Source organism: Xiphophorus maculatus, chromosome 14 (genome assembly GCF_002775205.1).
Source record: "Xiphophorus maculatus strain JP 163 A chromosome 14, X_maculatus-5.0-male, whole genome shotgun sequence".
Taxonomy (NCBI): Eukaryota; Metazoa; Chordata; class Actinopteri; order Cyprinodontiformes; family Poeciliidae; genus Xiphophorus; species Xiphophorus maculatus.
This window is the reverse complement of record NC_036456.1, coordinates 7,123,390-7,150,553: the sequence shown is the minus strand read 5'-3', so window position 1 is coordinate 7,150,553 and position 27,164 is coordinate 7,123,390. Positions and strand designations below refer to the sequence as shown.

The 27,164-nt window shown below is 37.9% G+C and overlaps 1 protein-coding gene across 4 annotated transcripts in view; it reads left to right on the top strand.

Moving 5' to 3' along the window:
- The first annotated feature begins 4,754 nt into the window (after positions 1-4,754).
- LOC102230109 (wiskott-Aldrich syndrome protein family member 3-like) overlaps positions 4,755-27,164 on the top strand; it is a 37,122-nt gene continuing 14,712 nt past the window's right edge. For 2 of the 4 annotated variants that reach the window (XM_023346456.1, XM_023346452.1), the window contains exons 1-4: positions 4,755-4,841; positions 6,000-6,270; positions 23,174-23,318; positions 24,686-24,820. In XM_023346456.1, coding sequence (XP_023202224.1) covers positions 23,186-23,318; positions 24,686-24,820 — 268 coding nt within the window. In that variant the 5' untranslated portion in view covers positions 4,755-4,841; positions 6,000-6,270; positions 23,174-23,185. Of the gene's footprint in view, positions 4,842-5,960; positions 6,271-6,632; positions 6,865-23,173; positions 23,319-24,685; positions 24,821-27,164 lie in introns of those variants that run through there. The other 2 variants (XM_023346453.1, XM_023346455.1) reach the window with 2 other exon arrangements.

Below are 27,164 nucleotides of genomic sequence, written 5' to 3'. Positions count from 1 at the left end.
AACGAGCCAATGATTGTACCAAAGTTTGTATTTCCTCCATTACGGATTTATAGAACTATTTTGCTCACATTTGTGGAAACGCAGCTACTGATGGGGTGTTGGAGTAACTTTGGTGGACTGGCCAACCCTGGCTCTATGTTTTCTGTAATAGCAGATAACGACCCTCCCTGTTGGTTTCTGGAGGCTCAAAGCCTTAAAAATGGCTTCGTAACAATTTCAAGACTATTAGATGTTAACAAATTAGTTTAGTTTTTAATTCTTTTGGTCTTCATGCTGTCAGACAGGTTCTATGTAAATGATTTCTCAGTTCTGCTGGGACGGTTACATTTTCACATCGAGGTGGCCTTGATTGGACATAGTTTCTCCCCTCATTAATGAAGAACTTTTCAAACATTTTCTTGTATTTAATCAATCAAGTTCTTTTTGTCTGATACTAAAAATTTTTTTCGATGAGCTGAAAACTAGAAACATACGACAGAGTATTAGGGCTACGCTAAGATAATATAAAGAATAAAATGAAGAGAATAAAGTCATAATATTATCTTTATTTTCGTCATTTTATTACTTTGTTTTTTATTTTTACGGCCCTATTACTCCTTCATATAAACATGCAAATGAGGGGAAAAAATAAACCTCTTCATTTAGAGTAAAATACTTTTTCACATCATTCTGGGTTTGAAGTGTTTCAAATCTCCTTGACCCAACCTTAAATAAGTTTCCTCCTGGTGCCATTTGTTCCCCTCTACAAAATAATGCATCGTGATTAGAGTTTAAAATAGAGGGGAAACAGTAGAGAGAGAGCCACAGTTTAATAACTATGCGTCCTGTGTACCTGCGACCCAAGCTGCTGCTGCCTGAGATTGATTTTCTGGTTTGTATTGATTGTGTCCAGCCCTGCAAATTCAATCAAAGCCAGATATAGGAAAGCAATCACTGTGAAGACATATGTGGAAAGTTATAAAGTAATAATTTGGTCTGGGTCTGGCGTGTACAGGGATAGCTTCAGTTATTTGTTGAGTGTCCCTCTGCTTTTTTTTTTTTCTGTATCCATTGAATTTTATATTTCCAACAAAGCTGCATAAGAATAAATGTTTTGACAATGAAGAAATAATCTGTTATTTATTTATTTTTGTCCCCTGAGCACTTATTAATTACCGAAGTCCACAGCTACTGTAGGTCAAGTTAGCTAGCTAGCTTAGCATGTGTTTAGGCAGCTACGGTAAACAGGTGGGAAAAAAACATCTTTAACAAAACATTTCATTAAAACATTGCATGCAATTCTCTTTTTGTATGCCAGCATTTACGTAGAAAAAAATGAAGATAAACTCATTATTTTTGTCAATCTCTTTCTAGATATCATTCCAAATTTTAAACTTAATGAAATGAATGTAAAGTAATCATGTGATATCTTATTAAACCATTATCAGTTTTTATGTGTTATAAATGTACAGAGGCAGTAAAAGAAGCTCTGGATCAGCTAAACAGCTACCTCCATGCATTAACATTAGCATTAGCATAGCATAACCTCCTTTTGATATAACTATGCAATAGCAATAGCTAGCTGTGTTGTTTGGTCTTTGTTTATTTTTTGTTTTGTTAATGTAATAAAATATGGCAACTTTATCAAAACAGGAGTTCTTCTAATTAGACTCTGTTTCTGTATTTTCTTCCTTTTACAAAGTTTACGCTAAGCTAACGTTTCTGAGAGCTTACTGCATCAATTAGCTTTGCTCAAACTTCCTGGTCGAAAGCTACTAGCTTCTCGTTGAAGCTGTTGATTCACAAGTATGGCGTTTTGAGATGCTGTACAGAAATTAATCTTAATGAACATGATAATGGTGAAGCACATTTATGCTATAATGTTCAATGAGATAAGGACACTTGTAAATTGACAAAACCATTACATTGGCTGATTGATTTTATAGAAATATTTGTATCGTCAACCAATAATTGGGTCATTGGTCTTTTGCTATTCTTTTGTAGGTCAGAAGCAGAAAGGTTTGGAAATCTTTTGAGCATCGATGCTGTAAAACTAACGATGGTGAAACAGTTTTACTGTCAAATCAAGCAACAACAACTTTTGGTCTGCTAATAATGGAAACTACAATAAATGATTAGCGAAACAGCATTTATTATCATAAAACATACTTTTAAGGAAACAGAAAATGTTCGTTGAGCAGTTTTCAAAATAATTCAATAAGCACAGAGGATTATTTGGAAAAAATATCCCAATTTATCCCAGCTACTGACTGAAATTTAGCAAATCACTGCCATTATATAGTTAACAGAAATAAGGACTTAGAAACGTGAATAAAATCTACTTAATGTGTAAGTTAATAAAACTGTAAGTTTGTCACTTTGTGGACAAATGGCAACTTTATCAAAGTGACAAACTTACAGTTTTATTAATTTACACATTAAGTAGATTTTATTCACGTTTCTAAGTCCTTATTTCTGTTAACTATATAATTTCCAACTTCAGCTAATAAAAATACATACGAATATTAGATCAGACCAAATAAAAGCAACATTTTTAATACAGAAACGCAGGCAAGTTTGTTCAATACCTGTTCTTTTCAAAAGTTACTTTAAAATTTATAAACGAGCTTCATCAGTAGTCATATTCTCACTGATTATGACTGTATCTCTGCAAAGGATTTTATTAAAAACGTTTGATGAAGAAAGTTGCAGGATCTGGGTCTCAGTCTTCAAGGATCCTGTAGGTTCTGGTTGTCCCAACACAGCTGAATTAATGGATGAACTTGAGTTCTGCACATAAACTATTCAGTTGGTAAACCAGGGAAACATCTGAAATATGCAGGACACCAGCTCTTAAAGACCGGAGCTGACCGCCCCTCCTCCAGAGTGCTATGTTAACTTTAATTGGATTACTTTTTCCAATCACCAGAGTAGCTTGTTTTGATACGACCTCAATGAAATTAACATGTTAGAAGACGAAATCTATTGAACTTACATACGAAATAAGAGTGGCACCGACTTAAGAAGCTCTTTACATGATTGCGAGCATAAAGCGGTGTGGAGAGTTGGCAGGATGATAAATCAGAAAAGCCACTGTGGTTTCCTGAAAAACACACTTCATCCAATTTTAAAGGGGCCTCAGGCTGATTACTGATAAATGAAGGTGCTGCAGGCAAGACTTCAAGCTAAAGCAGTAACTGTGGTAGCCGATGCTCTGCTGAAAACGTCAGCGTTGCATTTTTTATGCCATTCAAACTCCAAGAGCCCAGTAGTGATCTTGCAAGATTGACCTACACAAAGGGTTGTACTGAGGTTAGCCAACGCTTGTAAAGAGTGTAATTGCCACAATGAGCCACAAGGTGGCGACAAAGCTGCGTACATGACAATGAACGTCTCAACAAATTGAAATTAAAGGAAGGTTACGATGAAAAGAAGGAAATACATGGCTATTATTTCGTTGATTTTGACAAAGGATAAAGCCAAAACAAACTATACAGCTCACGTTTTAGTTTTCTCTATTATCCTAGAAATATTCATCCAGTGTCATTTAAAAGAGCTAAGATTATTTTTAAGCTAGTTGGGTTTTTGATTTATTGCCCTTTTTTCCTAGCAGTGACCAAAATAATAACTTGGGACAGTTGGTCTTATTGACAATGCCTTTTTACTTACTACTACTATTAATAAAGAAATATATTATTACTACAATCAAGGATTATTAATAGATATAGTTAATAATTTTGAACCATACCTCCAGCTTTAGCAGTGCCGCTATAAATAATGGCAGACTTATTCCGAATGCTGAAGTGAGAATTAATTGAGCCTAGAGAAAGCTGGCGGTGACCATGATGGATCACTTTCCTTTGGCCTTAAGAGAACCTGTTCTTTAATTCATGTTGGCTTCACGTGGAGAATAACAATAAGATTTTTTTAAAATAATAAACACCTTTTTGTGTGTGGAATCTGGTTTCAGTGTGAAGGCTCATCTATCTCTGGTATATGGTCGACGAGAAGATGGATCAGCACCACGGGCAGTGACAGAGAGCGCGTTAGGTAGCGCCATTAAAATCAGCACCACGGCCAGGGACGGAGATCTGTTTGAAACGTGATGCTGCAGCACCACCCAGTGGTAGCTGGTGGGAATAGCAGAGTATGTAATATTTAATTATCTTGCAGCACAGTTCACTTAATCGTTGATTTGGAAAGCCAGAGGCGACTCATTTATCTCACAATGTGATTAATAGGATGAGGAAAAATGTACTATATGAGTGAATTGAAAGAAATGACTAAAAGCATAATTTCAGATTTGACAGCTGTAAATATTGAATTGTTTATTGCACTTTTACTGAGCTTGGGAAATAATTCAGGCATATTTATTTCATACCGTCTTCTAGGTCTTCAGTCTTTACAGTATTTTTTCTTGGGGGAAAGTCAAGCTTGTTTCACAACAAATGGTGTAACGACCCGACTAAGGCTAACCGTTTTTCGGTAGCACGAGCTTTTAATTGGATTATAATTAGTTATACTTAGCAGCACGCTAACTCAAATACAAAATGCAACATGTAGAGTCATTTTTTTCAGTTGTAACTAGTCCCTGGCGGAATAATACCTTTAAAACCAGCTTCTGTGGTTTATGAAGTCGAAATAAGCGTGTAGAAAGAAAGAAAACGTGGTGGTTAGGCCCCGTGGCGGAGGCTTTCTTCTCATACTTTCCTCGACGTAGACAAACTCGACTGCCATCGGAAAGATTCGGACAGATTCGGGTACGCATGCGTCCTTCGGCTGGTTTGCTGCGGCTCTGTTTGAGCCTGACAGCTGTGTGAAGCTAGCAAAAACACAACGTCTCCTGTCCAGAGCCACACAAAGTAAGACAAATTTAATATTCTTTGTTGACCAGTTTACTATTGACGATTTACAGAAATGTTTTGTAGCATATTTTCCGAACGAAAGACGCAACGTTAACGTAAAAATATGGATTACACTCTAGGAGCTTGCGTGCACCATAAAGGTTAGAGCTATCCGCCTTCAATCAAATATGCGTTCAAGTCTAGTCTGTAAATATGGACACTGATTTGGTGCGTTAATAAAATAATATACTGTTTGATTAATTTACCAATCTGCTAACTAACTGCGAGCTACATATAAAACCTAAATGGACTACAAATTATTCAAATAACATTTTTCTACTTTCTAATCTAATTGAGAAGTGAAAGATTATTTTTGAACAATTTAAACTATTTTGCTTTAAAAGATTAATCATGACGTTTACTTAGGTGATGAAATTAAATAGTAAATAAGAAACACAAACATAACACAATCAGTCCATAATCTGTTCAAAAAGGGTAGAATGAAACTAATCTTTGTTTTCTATTCTGTCTGCTTTCAACTGTCTTTACAAATAGAAATATAAAGAGAGCAACCCCTTTACTCTTATAACACTAAATAAAATGGTTGTTTACTCCATTAAAGTCTGCCACTTAAAACTGTTGATTGCACTGTCTTTTATCAAGGGGTATTAGAGTCAACAAAATAAATGCATAATTTAAATTTAAATTGTAAGAGGTCTGCATTCAAATGCACACTACCCATTACAAATAAAATAAAAAAAATCTGAAAATGTTCCTTCCACTTCAGAATCTATTCACTTCCAACCCAGTGGCATTATTTTTAAAACAATGATTAAAATAATTAATGCTTGTAGCTATACAGACGAAAAATGTGGAAAAAGTCAATAAGCCCTTTTTCATGCAAGAAACATTCTGAATCTAAAACGGAAAGTAAAAATGGACGAAACATTTACAAATAAAACGTAAAACAACAACAAAATAGGAATGGGATTATTTTTATTGAGCGCAACATTGAAACCTAAAGTGGGGATTAAAAACTGGATGCTTTCTTAAGTTTCTTAGCGAGCGCTTTACTTTATCAGCGACAAACTGGACGTATTTTACCCCCAAATCGATTCAATTGCTTTTATTTTGAAGATCCCACCGGATGTTGACTTGCTGTTTCGCGCTCTCCAGCTTGATACCCGTCGGGTAGACAGACGCTGCCTTGGAAACGACATAAATCCAGTGCGTGGAGCTGGGTTTCGAGCGGGGACCTACATTTCCTCACTTCAAAGGCTTCCGCCCCTCTTCTGTCCTCCTCCACCTCTTCCTCCACCTCTTCCTCCATCCATCAGCCAGCATGGGGGATCTGAAATGAAGCGCGGCGCAGCGGACGAGGCACGGCGAGGAGCTTCGAAATAACCGACAGCGAGAGAGAGGAGGTGACGAGAGGTGCTGCAGCCAGGTAAATGTGAGCGGATTTCCAATCAGCTTCGCGTGCCACGGCCGTGGCGTGGAGCCGTGTCCATGCGGGGGCACGTAGCCGCGGCGGGGGGCGAGGGGGAGGGTGGGAGAAAGGAGGATGATGCATTTGTTTGTGTTATTGTTGCACGCAAAAAATAAAATAAAAATAAAAAGACAGTACGTGCGTACTTACAGAGCTTCAAACGTGATCAAATAAATGCGCGCGGATTTATCTGGAAATATATATATATGTATGTTTTAATGAATTAACGCAAGACAGGCGCTCCTTTTGCACCATTCACACCATTTTCTCCTCCCCTGTGTGTCGGCGGCGCGCTGGTCAGGTGTCTCTCTCTCTCTCTCTGCTTGCCTGCAACAAAATGTCACCAGTTGGGAGGATTTTTCTTGCAGGATTTGGCAGAAAACACGCTCCAGGCTTCCAAAGAGAGAGGCAGATAGAGGAGAGGAATGGAGTATAAAGAAGAGGAGGTGTGCGGAGGATTATGTCTGTAACCGGGATCCAGTGGATCTGCTCACAAGTAGCTGCTGAAACAGAAGAGAATGGCACCGGATCTATGCTGTGTGTGGACATAAGGTGTGATTTAAAATGGACGGCATAGAGATGTTGTTTTCAGTCTAAAAAAAACATTACTATTATTATTACTATTATTATTATTATTGTTATTATTGCCTTTTGATGTTACAGCTTTTGTTGCTTTAAACATGCCCTCATGTTTAAAGTCCTCCTCTGTCTAAGCAGTCTGTGATGTCTGGATGGTATTCGGTCATTTGAGGGATGTAACTTAAAAAAATCCTTAATTAGCCTTTAGCATATTAAATAGGTCAACAAAGGGACTGATGCTGATGGGCAGTAAAAGATGAGCTGCAGAGATTGTGGACCATTAATATTATTCTCCAGAGCAGTTTAGCATACGACGATGCATTAAGTTTTCATTCAATTACTTAATTTTATGCATGATTCACATAAACACTAAAAACCACAAGAACACAGACTTAAAGGGGCGGTATTGTGCATTTTCCAAATATGACTTAATTTAATGCCTTCAAATTGAGACTGCTTCTTTAAGAAGCTCCTGCTCTTTCTGAAACTCCGCCTTCAGGAAGTCATCCTCTATTAACACTTTAATGTTTTTACCAGCGGTGCACTGAGGAGTAGATCATATAATGAGCTTAGCGGATGCACAGTTCCACCAGGCTTTTGCTAATTGCTGCTGGCTAGTCTGAAGGAGCTGAATGAGGGCGTCTCAAGGGGGGTTGTTCTGTGAGGCGGAAGCTTGGAAACTGCAGCTGCGAGGAGGACCTGCGTCTTGAAGGCGGAGCTAGGTCCACCCAGGCGTTTTGCACAGCTGAATTGTTGCCATGGGAGATTAAAGAATTTCTTAAGCATGCATAAAAGATATATTGATAGTCATTAAAGTTTGCTGTGGTTCGAAAACTTCAATTTGACTTTTACAAACATTTCCTGTCATTGCGAACAAATAGCTGAATCCTTGCCCCATCAGACAGTAAAATTGTCACCCAGATATTTAGTTTGTTCATATTAGCAGATGGAAACTTGATTTTGATGATGAGATACTGGATTTATTAATGTGGACTTTGATGCTGCTGCTCTAGTGGCCTATAGTTCATGACACTCTTAAGCGTTGGTGGATTGTTCCTGGTCATTTGAGGGCGATTGGTTCGATCTGAACCGACTATGTGTACGTGTGCAGTCATATTCATCCCTGGCAGGAAAATGAATGCTTCAAATGAAATAAAAGTCCAGGCTTTTACTTTAAACATGTCAGAATAAGAGATGAATGACCAGACCTGATGCATGTTTTATGGCGATTTGGAAACGGTCGTCCTCATCATAACTGCTCTCCTTTCGGAGTCCTTTCATGTCCGAACTCGGATTAGATAATAGGCTTTTTTTTGTTTGTGAAGCTGCTGTACAACAGAGTCGTATTCATGAGAGGCTGTGCTCACAGAAGCTTGTACTGATTTATTACATAAGCCAATGATGGAGGGAGAAGGGCCAAGAAGCCTCAACTCGCGCACACATGGTTACTTAACTTCAATGGGTGAAAATGAAATGTGGAGGGAGGCCTTCACCGGTTGAATAAAAGGACATTTTCTGGAATTTCGCAGCATTTTTGTATGCTGCATGTGAAAATTTTCTCGAGGAAATATTTGGTGGTTAGCATTTATCGGCTCGTTTATCATTTATTGTGATAAATTTCTTATAAGATTGATTTATTGTTGTCACGATAAACTCCAGTTAGTGATGTTTAAAACCTCCTAAAAGTGCCTGTACTGTTGGAATTATTAGTTTTGCTATTCCACTGTTTGTTCAATTAAGGTGTGACAGTAAGTATTAATAGATTAGAAAATATGACTAAATGCAGTCACTGTGTGCATTTTAGTGACACAAATCACACTTTATGTGCCTGGTGTCCTAAAGAAGCGTATTGCAAATAGGAATGTTTTTCAAGAGCTTTATTTGTGTTTGTGGGACTATAATTCCTGCGACACTCAGTCACAGCCATGGAGTTTCTTAAAAAAATAAGAAATAGTTAACGTCACCTTTATCGTTATTGTAATACTACCACAAAATATCGTGATAACAGTTTAAGTTCATGTTGCCCACCGCTAGTTTAGAGTAAATATTATTCATGACAATACTGCTTTAAAGGGCAAGTCCATCAATCACTCATTCATGGTTTGAAAAATCCTCCATCATGTTGTTGCATGTAAATCCGCTTTTTTTGGCTTCACTGTCATGAAGAAAGGTTTGCTACTGACTTAAAGGTATTGTCAGGAGTCTCAAGTTGCTTTCCATGCTGATCAGATACACAGTAATAGTCGTGAAGAGTTTTATTAGCTTTACTTTATAGCAAAATAAAATACAATTTCCACCATTGCAGGCCTTGTTCAACACTGTCAACAGTTGGTTTTCCGTCTGTGACTACAGTTACTCGAACTAAAACAACATTTTATCCTGTGAAAAATAGTTGTGTGCTGTGTGATTCATGAGTAGATTAGCAAAGTATTAAAAGCTGACAGTGATGGGAAGTGGAAATATACTACTTAATATTCCTGCAAATGGTCCAGCGTCTAAGGACAGAGTGCAGGTGCAGAGGAAAATGATGTTCCTTCACAACGACATGGATGGAAATAGGTGTGGCTGTTATAACCAAAACGTAGTAGTTTGAGTCTGTTTAACTTAAACTTTTGCACCACATTAGGGGAATTTACTCAGGGTTTTATAGTAATGTTATTAAACTTAAATAGTAATCAAATAGTCAATATAAAGTCCAACTGTACTATTTATGTGGTTGCTTCTCATCCAGATGAGTTGGGTTACAATTTTATCTGAGGACATTGTTGTTAAATAAGAGGGATTTCAAAATGCCCTCCAAGAGCAATACTTTCCAACAATCGAGGGGCAATTTGGTGAGGTAATCAGAATCATTTTTTACCAAAATGGTGGCTAGGAAGCTTAACCTCATGGAGAGCAGGTGGTCCGTTCTGCAAAAGCTGGAAAATAACAAACTGGCAAATGACAAACTGTGATCAGCTGCCGCTTAGAACCAGAAGTGGATTTTCAGCTCGTCAGAGGAAATTTTTTTAGTTATAGAGGAAATGGTCGGCAATGCAAATACAGTTAGTTCACAAACATTTAAACAAAATAGAAATAGTTATTGCAAAAGCACAATTACTATTTTAGTAATCAATTATTCTGATGATTAATCGGATAAAAACAATTTCCACATTCTGCAGATTTTTTATTTCATCACTTAAGCATTTTTATACAATATAAGAAATATAATAACAATGCAACAAACAAGTCATTAAATTCTTTTTTTTAAATAAGAAAAAAACATTTTATTTCCTAAAATGCAACTATACAGCATTCCTTTAGTGTACACTTGATTATTTATAGCAAAGGATAATACAGTGAAGGGCTAATCTGTTAATTATTTTTATAATGAACCTACTAATAATTGGATGGCAAAAGGTGCGTAATAGGACTTTTTTTTTTTTTTTACAGAATTTGATTAGTTAATAAATTATTAACTTAGGTCACGATTATTTTATTAATTGATTAATCATTGCTAATTGTGACTAATCACAATTAGTCCCGATTAATTTTTTCATCCCTAGATCATTCAGTTACTGTCCTCATGCTTTAAAAAAAGATAAGTGAAAAATAATCTGCTTCTTTCTTGCTTTTTAGTTTCTTGTAACAAATAAATAATTTAGTCAACAGTTGTTGTTTTTTTTTTTTTGTTGAGGTTGGATTTTTAGTAAACATAACATCGTAGGTTTTGTCAGGATCTGGACACAGTTTTTTTAAAAGCATTTATCTAGAAACTTTTTTTTCTCCTAAATCTGTGAGCTTCACTCTGCCTTCACCTGTCGCCCTGACCCAACATCCATCTGGTCCCTCTGGGGTCATTTACAGTGCAACAATCACTGAAGAAACACGTTTGGGTGTGTGTGTGTGTGTGGGTGTGTGTGTGTGGGCTTTGACCCAGCCGCATAAGGACATTCATCGTCCTGCTCCTGTCCCAGTCTGCCGCACTTGCCGTTTCTGGCTGCTCTCTGATGTCATGAAAAATTTGTAGTTTTCCGTCTGGCTTTTCTTCCGCCCCGACTGACGCAATCCGCCTTAGTCAGCGGCTTCCAGGCTCGTTCATTTACAGCACGGAGATCGATGCCTCTCTGCGTGGAAACGGCGGCCGTTGCTCGGGGGCAGCGTTTGGGTGTTCACGCTCGGGTGTCGCTGGTGGTTTTATTGGTGAAGCCAACGATCCTAAGCACTTTTCTGTGGCCGCCTGCCTCTGGGTTGGCTATGATAATATATCAAAGAAGAACGCAATAATGGCTGATCTGAGCACAACATAACATTGTTATTGATCCATCAGTTGAACTTGTATTTTGTTTTCCCCCACTGAGGTCAGAAGTCATGGTGAGCTTTCACAGTTCAGTGCTTTAAAAAAAATCTGAGATACCTGCAGAATTGTTAGAGTCTGATACTATTTATTTTTTATTTTTTCCATTTTTTTCTCCGAAGAGTTTTTGCGGCGCTAGTGGCTGTTATTTTTTTGACAGTACACAGACAGGAAGGAGGGTGAGGAGAGGGGGAAGACATGCGGCAAAGGTCATCTGGACCGGGAGTTGAACTCGCGACGAGGACTAAGGCCTCCAAACATGGGGCGTGCTAACCCCCTGCGCCACCACAGCACGCCCCAGAGTCTGATACTATTAACACTTATGAATAGTCCCTTTTTTGTATGATAATAAGCCCGAAAGGTAGCAGCAGTAGGTTCTTTTCATTGAAGTGAATGCCCAGGATTCACGGGAGTTAGGGAATTAGCTAAAATCTAACTGAAATACTTACTTGAGATGCTCCTCTAAAAATGCTCAGAGCTGCTTATCTTAGAAATTCAAATACCAAATATACCTTACTACAGTGGTGTGAAAAACAGTTTGCCCCTTCTCTGATGTTCTAAGTTTTGGCATGTTTGCAAAATATCAGTTAAGTTATGTTTTAACAGGGGGCCATGTAGGTTTGGATTTTTATTTTCTCCCTTAGTAATAAACACCTTAATTTAAAAACTGCATTTTGTATTTAATTGTGTTGTCTTCGACTAATATTTCAATTGGTTTAATATTTTGACACGCTTTAGTGTGGCAAACATGCATAAAAAAAGCAATGAAATCAGGAACACTTCACATCATTACATGTATTAGTGCACAAAGTGGAAATCGCCTTAGCACTAGCAAAAGCTAATACCTACATTGTTCATTCTGTCTGCTTTTGAGAGTTCATCCAATCAGCGGCAAGGAAAGCAAATGGCGGCCCTACTTTGCTTTGTGCTTCTCACACTGGCTCTCTACAGTGTTAACCCCCGTAGTGCCAAGCGTTATTGCACAGAATGTACATAGCAATGGCGAAGATTAGGCCTGTCGCAATAAACAATAAATCAATTAATCACACGATAAATGAAAGTTATCGACCTAATTTTAATTTATCGGCTGTATCGTTTCTTCCGGCCTTTTCCTCTTTCTATTGATGATGATGGATGAAAAAAGGCTCAACTCCGGTGCTCTCCACTGACCCTTCCCTTCCTCATTTCCTTATTGCCCAGTTCACACTATATGATTGTAGAATTATCAGCCGATCGTCGCCCATTTTCAAAACCTGAGACCACAAGCTAGCAGACAAAAAACCGAAGGTGTAACGGGTTCGATTGGGTTCGACCTTGCAGTCTGTCCAGCCACACGGCAAGAGCAACACACCACACGAGAACCGATTTCTCTCACCGACATTCACATTTCAGACAGAAAAGCCCACTATATGGCACGTGAATTTAATGTAAACAAACATGGCTGATGACGTAGAGGCAATAGTTTGTGAGCTTATTTTGAGCGATAAAAAGATGTAACAAAAAGAAAAGGCGTTGCATGAAAAAGTGGAGGACGGGGCATTATTTGCTGCACTATGATGTGGAGGTGAGTTATTCTGTTTTTTCGTCTTTTTGTCAGGTAAAGTCCTGACTGAATGAATAACATTATAACCTATTTACGTCACGTTAACGATGAACAGCTGAAAAGTTACCAGTCTTATCAAATGCTTTATCATTTTCGCTCCAACTCCTCCCCTTGTCATTTCTGTGGATATTCTTTGCACGAAATGTTGAATAAACATTAATTGTTTCCACAAATCATCTCCGATGTCCGCTGGACTTTGGGTTGCGCCGTGTCAGCTGTTTGGGATTCCTCTCCGTGCTTTCTGATTGGCTACCTGTCACATTCAACAGGCTGCTTTGTCGCTCCCAGTCGGGGAAAACCACACGCTGGTGTGATAAACTGGTCAAGACAATCCAACATGTTGAATATACCTGATTTAGAGCGACCGACTTGACCCAATCAGTCGTAACACACTACAGGATGATCGGTTATGATTATCGTAAGCGACAATCTCAGTTGGTCGTGTAGAGTGAACTGGGCTTAAGGTAGGAGAGAACTATTGCATCAGGTAGTTGAATATGCCCGTCTTCTCCATCTAAATCTAATGATTATTGAAGGGCAACATAGTATACAGACTTCATAATCTGCACTCTTGGTTGGATGCAGTATTTATTTCCACTTTGATTTTATGTTGTTTAGTTTTTATTCAAGTGCATTTTTTGTTAATGGAGACTGAGAGTCAATTTTAGTTTTGTTTTTGGTTTTGTTTTGTTTACCAGTTCCAGCGTTAAGTGGAAATAAAATGTATCTATGTTTGGCAGGATATCACTTGGATTATTATGTCATTAACATCACATCAGTTTAAAATGGTCTTCAAGCAATATTATCATTTACTGCTCTTAATAATTTTTGAGACAATTAATCGCTCAGCAAAATTTGTTATTGTGACAGGCCTAGCGAAGATGAACGTCATCCAGCCAATTAGTTATAATTTTGCATTTACCCATGACAGATGCAAAAAAAAAGCTAGCTAACCAGCTAGCATATTAGCAACTTATCAGCAGTAGCCTCAACCTTAAAGTGTGTACGACTCAAACTTTTGCCTGACAGGAATATCCAAGGGAAAAAAAAGTCTGCATAGAATATATAATATTAAATGGTCCTGCCACAATAAAATTTAAGACCTGTCGTTATGTGTTTAAGGCTATATTACCTTTTTTTAAAGGGAATTTAAGACATTTTAAGGCCTTAATTTTATATACATAAATGCAAGATATTTTAAGGGTGCGCAGACACCCTGTTTCTGAAACGTTGTAAAACTATCCACGGTGAGCCAAAGTTGTTGGCGTTGTCTCTGCTAGGCCCATTAGTTGTAATTGTAAAGTGGCAGATAAAATAAGCCTCCATCTTTAACAAGTATCTGTGTCTTTTATGGGCACCTCCCTGTTTCTTCCCAGACCAGAGAAACTGGGACACTGGGATCGATGTGACCTGTCTTTCCTCAAGAGGATTCCTCCTCTTCCTAGTATCCCTGCTTCAGTAGAACCCAGTTTGTTCCATACTGTGTGTGTGTGACAGTGTCAGGTCACATGGTTTTTGTCGGATGACTTGTTGCGATCGCGCTGAGGCCGGCACATTTAATTGTGGGAGACTGGGTCGCAGAGGGGCACGAGGGGAGTTTTTTTTCCCGCAACACACAACCGGGCAGAGGATGAATGCTCCCCGGTAACACAACACTCAAGCCCAGAGCTGACCTGTTTACTAACCGCATTAGCAGACAATAAAACGAGGGTACGATACGAGAAGGTAGGACTGATGTAAGGCACCTTTAGCTCTGTGTAAAACATGTTATTTTTAAATGTTTTGATCAATGGTCTGATGAACAAATAAAATGTGAAGGTAACGATGGAGGAGGTGCACTCGCTTCTCCAAACAAGTGGCAATAAGTCAACTATGTGCTTTGAACTGCAGTTCTCATTCTATTATCCACACGCCATCTAGTGGCCTGGCATGATAACTGCAGCTTCCTCAAGGTGTTTTGACGGTGTCGTCTAAACATGAAACGTTTCCAAACGGAGATCTTGTTTTAATGTAGCCTTTGAGACCTAGGGACGCAAAATAACGCATCGTTGAAGGGTGGAAAAATAAAGACACATGTTTTTGGATATTTCTTTAGAAATTGCATTGCCTTTACTCTGATACCCCTAACAAAGAAAAACAAATTCCTTCTGAACCCACTTAATAAAAGAAGGCCATCTGTGTGCAATTTTAATATTTGTGTAAAACATTTTTCGTTTCTGTGAAGGTCCCAGAAGTTTGTTCGAGAACATCTTATAACTACTTTTTAAAAAATCAGTACTGAGGAATTATTGACTTTAAACGAACTCCTATTTCTTGCTAAAAAAGTTACTTGTACGTTTGTTTTGTCCTATTTCAATTGGACAAAGATATTTCCACTAGAAACTAGACCAAAAACACTTAGTAAGTTAGTTTTTTTTCCAGACCGTTTCTTCTTGGAGCTTTGTTTTCTTAGTCAGTGGCTGTATTTTCTCCACTGTAAACTAACTACAGTTCTGTCCTGATCACTAAATTCTGCTGCCAAAATCAGAAACTCTTCCATAGAAACCATGACAACGACCCTACAGAGTCAGAGTCCGCATGTCAGAGAGCGGAGACGAGGAGGGAAACAAAGGGACAGAGGGAGGCAAGCATCAGCCTCCTCGCTTCCTCTCTGCTCTTCTTCTCTTTTACAGTTTTGGATGATTTATTTCTAGGGAGGATTAGTACAAAACACTTGGGGGTGGGAGGGGAGTGGCTTTATAACAGCAATACTTTTTGTACAATGGCCTCTCACCCAAGAGCATCAGCATAAATGAAGACATCAAAGAGAGCTAAAGCTGGAATAAACGGGGGGGTTGGAGAGCATGAAGTTTTTCACACTGAGGATGGAAACAGTAAAAAAGTTTTAAAAAAAACAAGGAGGTTGGAGTCACAAGAAAGGAGGGAGTTAAAATGAAGGCAGCTCGCACGTTTAAAAATTTAAACAAACTCCCATGGTCTGCCTAATGCAACATCAAACAAAAAACAAATTAATCTCCTGGTTTTGGTAGCATCAAACAAATAAAACCCACCTGAAAATTGCTTTTCATATAGCTGACAGCTTCTCAAACTCATTTTGTGAAATATTTTTTGTTCAGCGATGTGCTCCCTGATGCCTCTTTGTTAAATGACATTTGGCCTACCGCCAAGCGAGGAGCTCCGGCGCGCCGCAGAGCGACACCAGAGTAATTTTCACTGAGAATAAAACATTAGCTCTGTTTCTCTGTGTTGGCTCACTTCATTGTTTGTGCAGATTTCTTTTCTTTTTCTTTTTCTTCAAACCAGTTATTGTGTGTAAGATGCAGAAGAGATACAGATATTTGTCCGGACAGCATCTGCATAATTTTGAGAACAGAAGTAATTTATTAATTTATTTACATATTTAGAGTATTTGTTACTACAGAAGAATCAGATTAAAGTTTTTATTGCGTTTGAAGGATCAGTCCATCCAGAAGCAGAAGAAAAAAGCTCTACTTTTTGGTCCGGATCTTGTAAAATGCGATGTATGGACCAGTCAAACCAGGGTTGTAATTATTCTTTGATGGTTACAGATTCTTTACAATACAGTTTTTAATACATTTGTTTTGTACATATCAGTTATTGAACATAACAACAATGCTAGTATAGGATTTCAATTTCTGTCCAGATGTTCACATTGTTTCATCCTTAAATGAAAGTATCAAAACCTTCGCCAGATTTCTCCAGGTTTGTTGGCTCGTTATTTACTTGAAGTTTTTCTTTCTTTAAGATTTGGCTGAGCCATGTTAACATTGAACACATTCTCAAAGATCAATAAAATTTCAATCCTATTGAACATTTAACACTAGAGCTAGAAGACATTTTCAATCTCTAAAATAATTAAACAAAATAAATGAATTATGAAGTCTCTGTAAACAAAATTGGCCTTTTGAAAAACGGCTAGTTGAGACCAAAACACCAGACTGAAGACTTTTGTCATCCAGTTTTTGGTAGAAAGACAGAAATAAAGAGAAAAACGATAAATCATCGTTGATTGTGCTCATTTTAATTTATCATGAGATTAATAGAATTTTTTGCTTATTGCGACAGGTTTATGTGATATAACTAAATTTATTGCTAATAAACATTTTACAGTGGGGATTTTTTTTTTGTTACTTTCATTTTAAAAATAAATCCCAATTGATAAGTCACACAGTGCATCATTTAATTACACCAATATATAGAGGCAGAGCTCCTTATTTCCTGTAGTTACTGCACGAATCTAATTAGCTGTGATTATTTGGGTAAGTCCTGCAGGGCCGAGAGGGGAGGAGGGGGATGTGACAGGTTGGATCACAGGTTGAGACCGATTAAGTGGCTCAGTGAAGACGTGTTTGTTTGTGAGTGTGTACTTGGTCATTAGCTTGGGCTCAAGTCCATATTCCTGAACAGAAGGAGGAGTAAAGTCAGTTAGGTTTTCTCCTGGCTCATTGTCCATCTACATGCTTGTAAAATTAAAGTAACACTCAAAATTGCTTCATGGTAAAGGCTAAAAAAATATTTTACAGCCTCAGTGGAAAGAGGCAACAGAGTGGGTTAATTTACCCCCTGCTGAGATGTCTGGGTGCGTGAACCAGTCTGGAGTGGGGGGTCAGAGGTTAGCATGGAAGCTGGGGTTTTTTATAATGTCCCCACAGGTTTTACAAACAGGATCCAATCAGCTTTGGTTCAGACGGATAAAGTCTCGTCTGTAATTACAACCACAGACACTGAAACGCTGAGAGGAAGTTGTGGAGCAGGAGCTTCCTTCTGAATGGTTTCCTGCGTATCTGAATTTATATTTTTGTATATAATGTCAAATTTTAGGTGGGTACAAAATGTTCCTGCCCTATGTAATCATTTGTTATAACATTGACAGAAATTTCATGTGGGTTTAAAGATCCTTCCTCAAGATATTGGTAGCAAATCTGCACCCACACCCCCAACACCCATCTCAGATCATTTGCCACTCCATCCCTCAGCCTTTCACAGATAACATGAACAGGCTGTGCTAAAAGCGGTGGCAGCAATCATGAATGTGAGAGGCGCATTTTAGTTTTTGTTTTTATGTTTTTCGTTTAGTGTTTAAGTGATACGTGTAACAGTTTGTGTTGATTGCTTTAAGACGTGGCTTGATCCACACTTTGAAAATTCATCTTGCTTTTGACAGGAGTTAGAGTCCTACTGTTGATTTAGGGGGGTTTCTTTGAAGGTGGTGCAGGATTAATTGCCCTTGTTTTCACATTTCATCCATTTCTACTTCCTTTTTTTTTTTTTTTTTTTTTACCAGTAAACAAAACTATTTAAATAACCAATGCATATCATTGTGTGTTTCTTGGTACTCTAGTATTTTGAAGAACTATAGAGATAAATAATCACACAAATTATAGGATTCCATTGAATTTAATGGTTAATAATTATTTAAAAACTTCCTTTAACACATATGCTGAAGAGGATCCACTATCCACTCATGTCGGCATGCTGAACGCTTGAAATTGTCAAAACCTGAGCTACCTTAAAAATAATTTGATCCTCAGATATGAACAAAAAAAATCAACAAGAAGGTGACATCATGGTTAAAGTAACAGACACATCCTGTAAAATTCACAGACGCAACAGAACACTGTGAATTTTACACCACTGAACCTAACATCAACATACTATACGAACAAGTAGTGCATTAAACAATTCAGTCGTAGCCTGGCTTGTCTGATGGTCGAATGATATTGTATGCACCGTTGTCATATCCACAAATGCTAAATTAGGGTATTTAACAATGCTTTTGGAAAAAAGGCAGTCACTCAGGCTGAGCTAACCTTGTTGATTTATGTTTACCACTTACCATCTCCCTATTTACCTTAGGTTATAACCTTGGGACTGTTCATTTAGTCTGTCCAGATTCACTGTTGCTCATGGAAACAGAAAATTGTTTCCATGTTAGGAAGTAACAATGCTAACAGTTTCTGACAGGGCAATTTTCACTGGTACATCTCTAAAGAGTTTCATCTTGCTACAAATTTTTTTGACCTGACCATTTAGGTATCGTCTCCTTTGCTCCTCTCCAGACCTTCCAGTGTTAAGCTCGGGTGTCACGATGTGATGGATCATCTGCAGGCCGACGTACCAGTTTCCACTTTTAGTTTTCATCTCTTGGCTTCCTTTGCTCCCTCTTTTTAATTTGTATTTTGCTTCCCTTCTCTCGTTCTTTCCTGTCCTCTTCCTGCAGTCTTTCTTCCATACTATTTTCAGTGGCACAGCCAGTTCAACTTTTGATCTGAAGAGCAGATTCCTCAGTGTGTTGGCATGACAACACTCCCGTGGCTCCACAGCGTTCTCAGGGTGCTTTTCCTCTTCTGTCTCTCGTCTGTTTTCTTCTTTACATTTGTGACGTTTGGACCTAAATATTTTAACATTTAAGCTTGTGTTCTTTACTGTTGTTCGCTTTCAAAAGATTCTTTTGAATCTTTTTTGGTTAATAATGCTGTATGTGCTATATGAATTATGTATTTTTGATTTTCAGATTCTCACATCAGACACTAAAGACAGTGCTCAAAATGCTAAAGGTCATAAATTTTTAATTGTTTTTTAAATTTTCAAATCTATTATCGCTGATGATACCAGAAAAGTTTGATGCCTGCAAAGTCTATATAAAGTTTAATATACAGTAGTTAAATTTAAGGAATCACTGAGACTGGAGTGCTGTGAGTTTTAATATTAATCAGTCTTTGGAAAACATGGTTGTAGTTAAAATAAGCACCGTCAATCGATTAAAAAAATGTAATCAGATTAATCAGACTCTCGCCCTTTGAGTAATCACAATTAACATGCTTAACTGTGTAAACCTGAAATGTAAAAATGCACATTTTCAAAAAATGCGTGAAAAAGTGTTTACTTGTCTCAAAGCAAACATCTACGCTTTTCATGTTTTCATATTTACGAAGGTTTTATATGAAGTCCTTTTGTTTCAAATGTAATTTAGAAATGTTAACTATAAGCTGGCTATGCTTCAGTGAAAGAATAATTCAAAATTGTGATAAGTAGGGTACATGCTACCTTGGTTTTATCCAAATGGTTGTCGTCACATCTTTTTTGTTTTGGTGTTATTGAACGTTATTTGACAGGAAGTGAGCAGACAGAAGTGCCGTTGAATTTTTTGGATAAATCGTAAATGTTGACAGCCCTAATTTAAATTTAGTGTTGATATGAATTTCATCTTGATAGGACAAAGCAATAAGTTTGCTTATATCGAAAGAACACTTTACATTTTGAATAACAGATTTGCACCAAAAACCTGCACCTTTGTACACTTTTTAAAATATATATATTTTTATTATTATTATTATTCAGCTGTAAAAATAGTTAAATAGTTTAGTTTTATATGAAGAAAGAAATGTGAAAATGAGGCGAACCTCCTAAGAACATCGGGGAAAGACGAGCTTACAATTTTCTGCTAGAACAAAGGCAACCAAGTTGCTATTGTATTCTTGACATTCCTTTGAAGAAACTGCTTGTGAGTGGGAACATATTTCTATTTAAAGAGGAATCCTCGGAAGAAGGTGAACCTGTTAGGAGTTGTTTCTCTGTTTACCCCTTCTCTTGTTGACGAATAGCCGACTAGAACCATGTCAGTTTGCCTTGCAGCTGACCTAAAAGTGTTCATGAAAGGAGACGTAAGCGCCCGAGGGTCAAAACAGAGTCGCTGAAGCTCACACTCATACGCTTTTATGACCGAGGAAGAAACCATAGATTCTCAGACCGACACGGAGACAGGGGGGGAAACCCCCAGTCTTTGTTGGACGCTTGGGAGTTGGAGTATATATTCGCCCCCTACTGATTTATTGATGAAACCAAGCGAGGAAGTACAAAATATTTGGATTGAAAACAAGTGCAGAAGCCTGCTAAAAGAACGACTGGGGGACCCACCCAACAGACGAGAGGAAGAGCACCAATCGGAGCGGGGAAGGAGGATGATGGGGAGTGTTTATGTATTATTAACCAGCGAGCTTCTTAGATTATTTACAACAGCTGGAGGAAGTGGGGGAAGACGTTGGTTGCTGCGCACCCATAAACGCGCGGGGAAGCTCAACAGCGTACTTAAGAAGCATCATCTGAGGTAGTTAATATAATTAAATGTCAGAAGCTGTTAGAGGGAGGAACGAGCGGGGGAGTGCTTCAGACAGATCTGGTTACGACTGGAAAACTCACTATAAACGTTTGTGTTTACCCCTGCATTATCGCGAATATTTCAGAGTAAACTAACACGTTATTGATTGAATATGCAGACACAAACAATTCTTATCTTGATAAGAGACTTGATTCCCTCGTTTCTTGTGTTTTTACAACACTTTATTCTAGTTGTTTTTAGTAGGTGTTCCATACCCTGTGACAGCTGTCCCGACTGTCACAAGCAGACACTGCTGGTAATGTTTTTTTTTTGTTTTCCCTTAATATTACTTTATATATTGATTAGTGCGTAGTTTAGATTTTTATCTTTAAATTTGTTTTCATTAGTCTGACTCTTTAGTTAACTATTTGTTGTGCACCCATTTAGTTAACTTTATGTGTCAGTTCTTTGTATATTTTGTTAAATACAACAAATTAATTATTTTTCTTTTGAGTTACCAGTTTCCTCTGGACCTGTGGCTGAAAATCAGAGATGAGCTCCAGCTGATTGGTGTCCATATATGGTGTCAAACTTCCTCAGCGGACCATTCCATTTGTTCACCAGGGGAGGGGGAAATTTGGTCTTTAGTTTAATTTTACCATTTATTTAATGTTTCTTCTTTTGGAAAGTTAGTTAAATTCTGATATTTATTTCATTTATAGATTTAGTAATATTCTGACCAATATTTGTTAGGTTTTTGTGTGTTTAATTACCCCCTAGTGTGTGTTAATGGTCTGATCAGCCACTATTTAAGTTCCCCTCATGTCTTGTTTGTTAGGTCAGTTTGTGCTTGAGTTTGTTCTGTTACTACCTGAGTTGTACTTTGTTATGTTGACCTCAGTTTGGGCCCAATTTATCATTTTTGGATTCTTTTTGTTAATAAATTAAGATTATATTTTGAATTTTCATCAACGTCTCTCTGGCTGGTTCATGCAAAACCTTCACAACCCATTAAAATAGACGGAAGGAACTACCGTACTCGAATGTCTCAAAGCCCTGAAACAACTATTCCGGGCCAGTAGGGGGCATTCATTTTGATTTTTACCAACTTTTCAAAATACATGAAAACAGACAGGGACTGGGCTAAGATTGTCACTTTCTAACTCTTAAAACTGCAATATATAACTTTCATTAAAAAAAAGTTTTTTACATGTTTTTAAAGCCAAGTATTTTTGTATAGTTTTTAGTGCAAATATGTTAGCATATTTAAAAAAAGACTAAAATAATTCACATGTAACTTTGCAACAAGATACAGGAGCCGGTTTAAGTCAATAATTTCTTAAAATTTATGAAAAAGTACTAGTTCCACTGGCAGATTATTTTACTTGTTACATAGAGAAAATGTCTTATCAGTAAAAAACAATATCACAATAACAGTCAATATTAAAGAATTATTGACATAAAACAAGCTTCTACATCTTGCTTAAAAGTTATTCGTCAGCTAGTTTTTCTTATTTCAAGTGTGCTAAGATATTTCCACTACAATCTACCAAAAACACTTGGTAAGATTTTGTGTTTTTGCAGTGAACATGCTTGATTATTTGAATCAAATGATTGAAATAAAAACATTTGGATGGCATTTAAACGTATTTTAAGATAAACCAGAAGGTTTTTTTAGCTGGGAAGTTCATACTAGGGTTTTAAGGTTCAAAGATTCATTTCAGTCCTGGCAGTTGGGTGGTTTTGGGCCCCAGAGAAGCTTTATTTCTAGTAGCACCCCTGATCCTTACTCATCCTGCCTCGTCTAGTTTCTCTGTCTCCCTGTCAGGACCCTTCGGGTCTCTCTGCCCAGTTTCAAGCTCATTTGCTCCATTTATAAAATTCTTTCTGGCTCATTTAGTTTCTGGCTCACGCGAGGCGCTCTGGCATTAGACAGCACGATGAGTGACTGCGCCCCACGGTGGACATGACACCTCCGTTTCCATCAGGCCTCACAAATCAACATCAAGTCATTCCTCCCCTCACCCCCATCCTTATTATTTCCCAGAAATGTTGTTGGTATATTTGCATCCATCTTACTATTTGGATATTCAGTAACTATTCCCTGGGAGGTACGAAAGCTCCAAGTTTCAGAAAACAGATGGTAACCATAAATCAGCGAAGTGGAAAGTTAAATAAATTTTAAAAACATGGCGTTTTCAGCTCTTTTTTGTTGTTTCTGCAGGTGTAGAGCAACATGCCGCTGGTGAAGAGGAATATTGAACCCCGGCACTTGTGCCGCGGGGCGCTGCCAGATGGGGTGACCAGTGAACTGGAGTGTGTCACCAACAGCACACTGGCAGCCATCATCAAACAGCTGGGCAGCCTGAGTGAGTAATATTGCATAATATTTACTTAAGTTTTGATAGTTTTTCTTCTAATCTCCAATAGAAAGTAATTCTCACTTACAGTAACAAGGTTAAAATCATTTACTTGGTCAATTTCAACACCAAAGATGCTTCCAGTCAATTACACCTTTGGTTAATAAAGCCATAAAGCGCAGTCTCTAGTCTGCTTTTGAAATATCTCACTTTAAACAACTCATTAGAAACGTGAATAGTTCATATACCAGCAAGGACAAAACTTTATGTGAATATTAATCTCCACCCAAATGACTCAGTTGATATATGCAGGGCAAAATGGCTATCTAAATGTGTTTAACAGTTATGTGCTAAATTAAATCTGTGACAGCTCACTCTGGGTGACTAAAGGCGCTGCCTCTGCTGCGTCTGTCAGACGTAAATTGAGCGGTGGGGACAGAAAAAAAAGGGGAGGAATAGATGTCTGTTTGTGCATTGAAATCTGGTTTAGTTTGCATTTGCATCTCTCTCTCTCTTCCTGTCATGGTTTTATAGAGACATTAAGGTTTTTTTAGTTTTCAGTCTGACGGGATTCACAGCCTTTCCTGCAGAGACAGACGACAGGCTTCTTTGTTCTTTTTTTCTTTATATGCTTGTGCATTTTCAGATAAGTTAATAGAAAAAGTAGATAATCAACAAATGTATTTCTCTTTTCTTCTTCTTTTGAAACAATCTTCCATCTTACTGTGAGATTATGGGTGAAACTTCAAATGACATCCGTCTCAACAGTGCTGGTTTTAAAACCTGTGAGTTGGGATTGTTAGATCTCATTGCTGCTGTCGACATAGTTAATAATTTATTTAGTAAACTTAAAAACTCAGCAGAATTGTGCCACATCGGGTCAGATCTTATTTGGCAGAATTTGTGGAAATTCTGAGACTGAGTAAACAAAGATAACATATGGGGTTCCTCAGGGCTCCATACCTGTGCCACTTTTATGTTATATCTGAAAGTCTTACTAACACAGCCTTTTACCACCTCAAAGTGCTGCTAAGAATAAATGGTTTCCTGTCAAAACAGGACAAACAAAAGATGTCTATACAGGTCTCCATCTTATCAAGACCAGAACTAAGGAAGGGCGGCCAGCGTTGCCTTTCTACACTGTTGGAATTGTCTGCAACAGAATTCTATTTAACAGAAGTCCTTGTGCAGTTCATTTGTCGAGATGGAACAACGTTTACTTTTAAATATTTTATGACGGATGTGTTTGTAGATGCTGCAGTTCTGGTGAGTGGGGGGGATTGATCTCGGTGAATAATAAAAGCTGTTGGCATTTTAAGGATGTGAATGACACAAATCAAATCTAACCACACCGGGGTCTTTGCGCTGCTGCCTAGGTCGCCATGCTGAGGACATTTTTGGAGAACTGTTCAATGAAGCCAACAGCTTCTACCTGAGGATGAGCAGCCTGCAGGAGAGAGTGGACCAGCTGGCTGTGAAAGTCACTCAGCTCGACTCCACTGTGGAGGAAGGTATGTGTGTGTGCATGTGTGTGTGTGTGTGTGTGTCTGACTCTGGAAAGGTCATTCTTCCGCAGAAATACAGTGGTATCCAAGCAGCCACATGTGTACATCTGTGATTCATCTTTTGTGTGTTGTTTTGAACAAAGGGATTGTTTCTATGCTTGTGTGTGTTAATGTGAGTGTTGGTATATTGTGATTTGCAATTTATGCTTTATCTGTCTTTTCTTTGTTTATAGGTACATGTGTGTTTGTGCTTTGTCCTCTAACTAGTCTTATAGCAATGCTTCATGCATAAAAGAGCTCTTACATTATTATATACAGTACAAAAGAATTGACTTTTAAGATAAGATAATAATGCTTTCTTGGCCCCCGAAGGGTGGGGGATTTTGTTTGTCCCAGGATAGCACACAACAAAAATTAAAAATAGATAATAATAATTAATTAATGACGTCACAGGCAGCGTCGGCTATACCAGAAGGGGAATGTAAATTCCCTTGAGAGACAGTAAGGGCGCATTCTGATGGCAATGAATTCGATGCTAGGATCACACACATGATTTTTGACATGAATATGATCCAGATTAAGCCCAGAAGCTTCTGGACTGTTGGTGTCAAAAGATTACCATGTCATAAAGTTTGCATACATAGTTTTACTTAGACACCCTAAAACTCACATTAATGACCATAAAATCTATACATATCCTTCTCTACTCACATAAAAAGTCAAGGTAGATAGTTTGATTTAAGGGGAACATTTATTTGCCAGAGTAATTCTCAGATGCTACGGTTTGGCGTTCTGCCTCGTCCCTTGGGGAGTATCACAAAAAGTACATGTCTGCTTAGTGCATGTAAACAATCTGTCTGTTTTTTTTATGACATTTGTCTATATTATGCTTCCTTCTCATGTGATGTCTGTGTGTCTCCATATCCCAAGAGTGCTGGCGTGAACTCGCTAAGATGAACCTTTTTCTTTAGCTGTGTTTGTGTGCTTAACTAGAGCTTCTGGTTGGTTATTAGTGAGTCAGACTCTCAGCCATTTAGCTTCATATTGTCTCCAATAGTCAGTTATATGAATTCATATTTAATTCTCAGATGTTTGATTTAATATCTTTGTAGGTACATTTTGTAAGATTGACATTTTCTAGCTTTCTGCCAAGCCCTAAAGTCTGGAAACCAACCTATAACATTTACAGTTATCTAATTCTGCCCATCTATGGCAGTTATTGGTCGAGAGGCGGGGTGCACAATGGATTAGTCCATAGCAGGTCATACACAAGCTGTGTTTCCATTATAAATGTGCACAAAAATTTGTTATTCAGTTCATGTAAAAAAAACACAATTTTGCAATTGCGGTGTTTCCATTAAATAAGAAACCCACATAAAATCAGAAGGGATTAAGTTTGTTCATGCGATAAGTCATTAAAAATCATTCTGCACCATGATCCTCAAACTCCTTCCTGTTGTCTTCATGGTTTGCGCCAAACTAAACTAATTTTCCATAATAACACCTCATCCTAGCGCCAAAACGTTTGATCAAATAATTTGTTTTTTGAAGATTGACTTGTTTTCATTATGCAAATTTATTTTCGATGTGCCAAATTGAGCAATTTTATGGTCAATGGAAAGGCACCTACAGAGGCCCACTGGACAAACAACCATTCACACACACACTCATACCTAAAGGCAGTTTAGACAGAGCCCAGGTCAGGATTTGAACCTTTTATTAAAAACTGTCATTGTATACTCATTATTCTACTTGTTTAAAACTTTAAAATGATCATTCAGACTGCAGATAAGTGCAAGTATTCGGTAAATCACAGTTTTTTTGTGGCCATTCCCAGAGTTTAGAAGATCAACAGATTTGTAGCTTACTTAAATACCATGTTTTGTTGTCATTAACCTTTTTGATGAGTGACTGAAAGAAGCCACATCGTGTTCATACCTCCTATCTTTTTAGCTCAGGTTTTTTCTCTTTTACCCCACTTTCCTTCTCTCCCCATGTTTAGTTCTCATTTTCCCCATCTATTTCATATTCATGATCCTCTTTTCTCGCTCTATTCCTCTCCTCTCTCTTTTTTCCATCCTTGCTGGTTCTGCCGAGTCATTCTGCAGCACAGCAGCCTCAGACATTCAGCGTCACAGCAGCGCAGACGGAGATGAAAAGAAAAACCTCAGCAGTCTTTCGTCACACCCTTTTATCCCTCTCCCATTCTTCCTCTTCCACCTCCTCCTCACTTGCTTAGTTTTTCATCTCCTCTCTCCCTTGTCCTCCCACTCGCAATCATTCCTCTGCCCTCTTGATACTCATTTTTTAGTTCTCCATTACAGAAGTCATGATTCACAAACCTTTCACT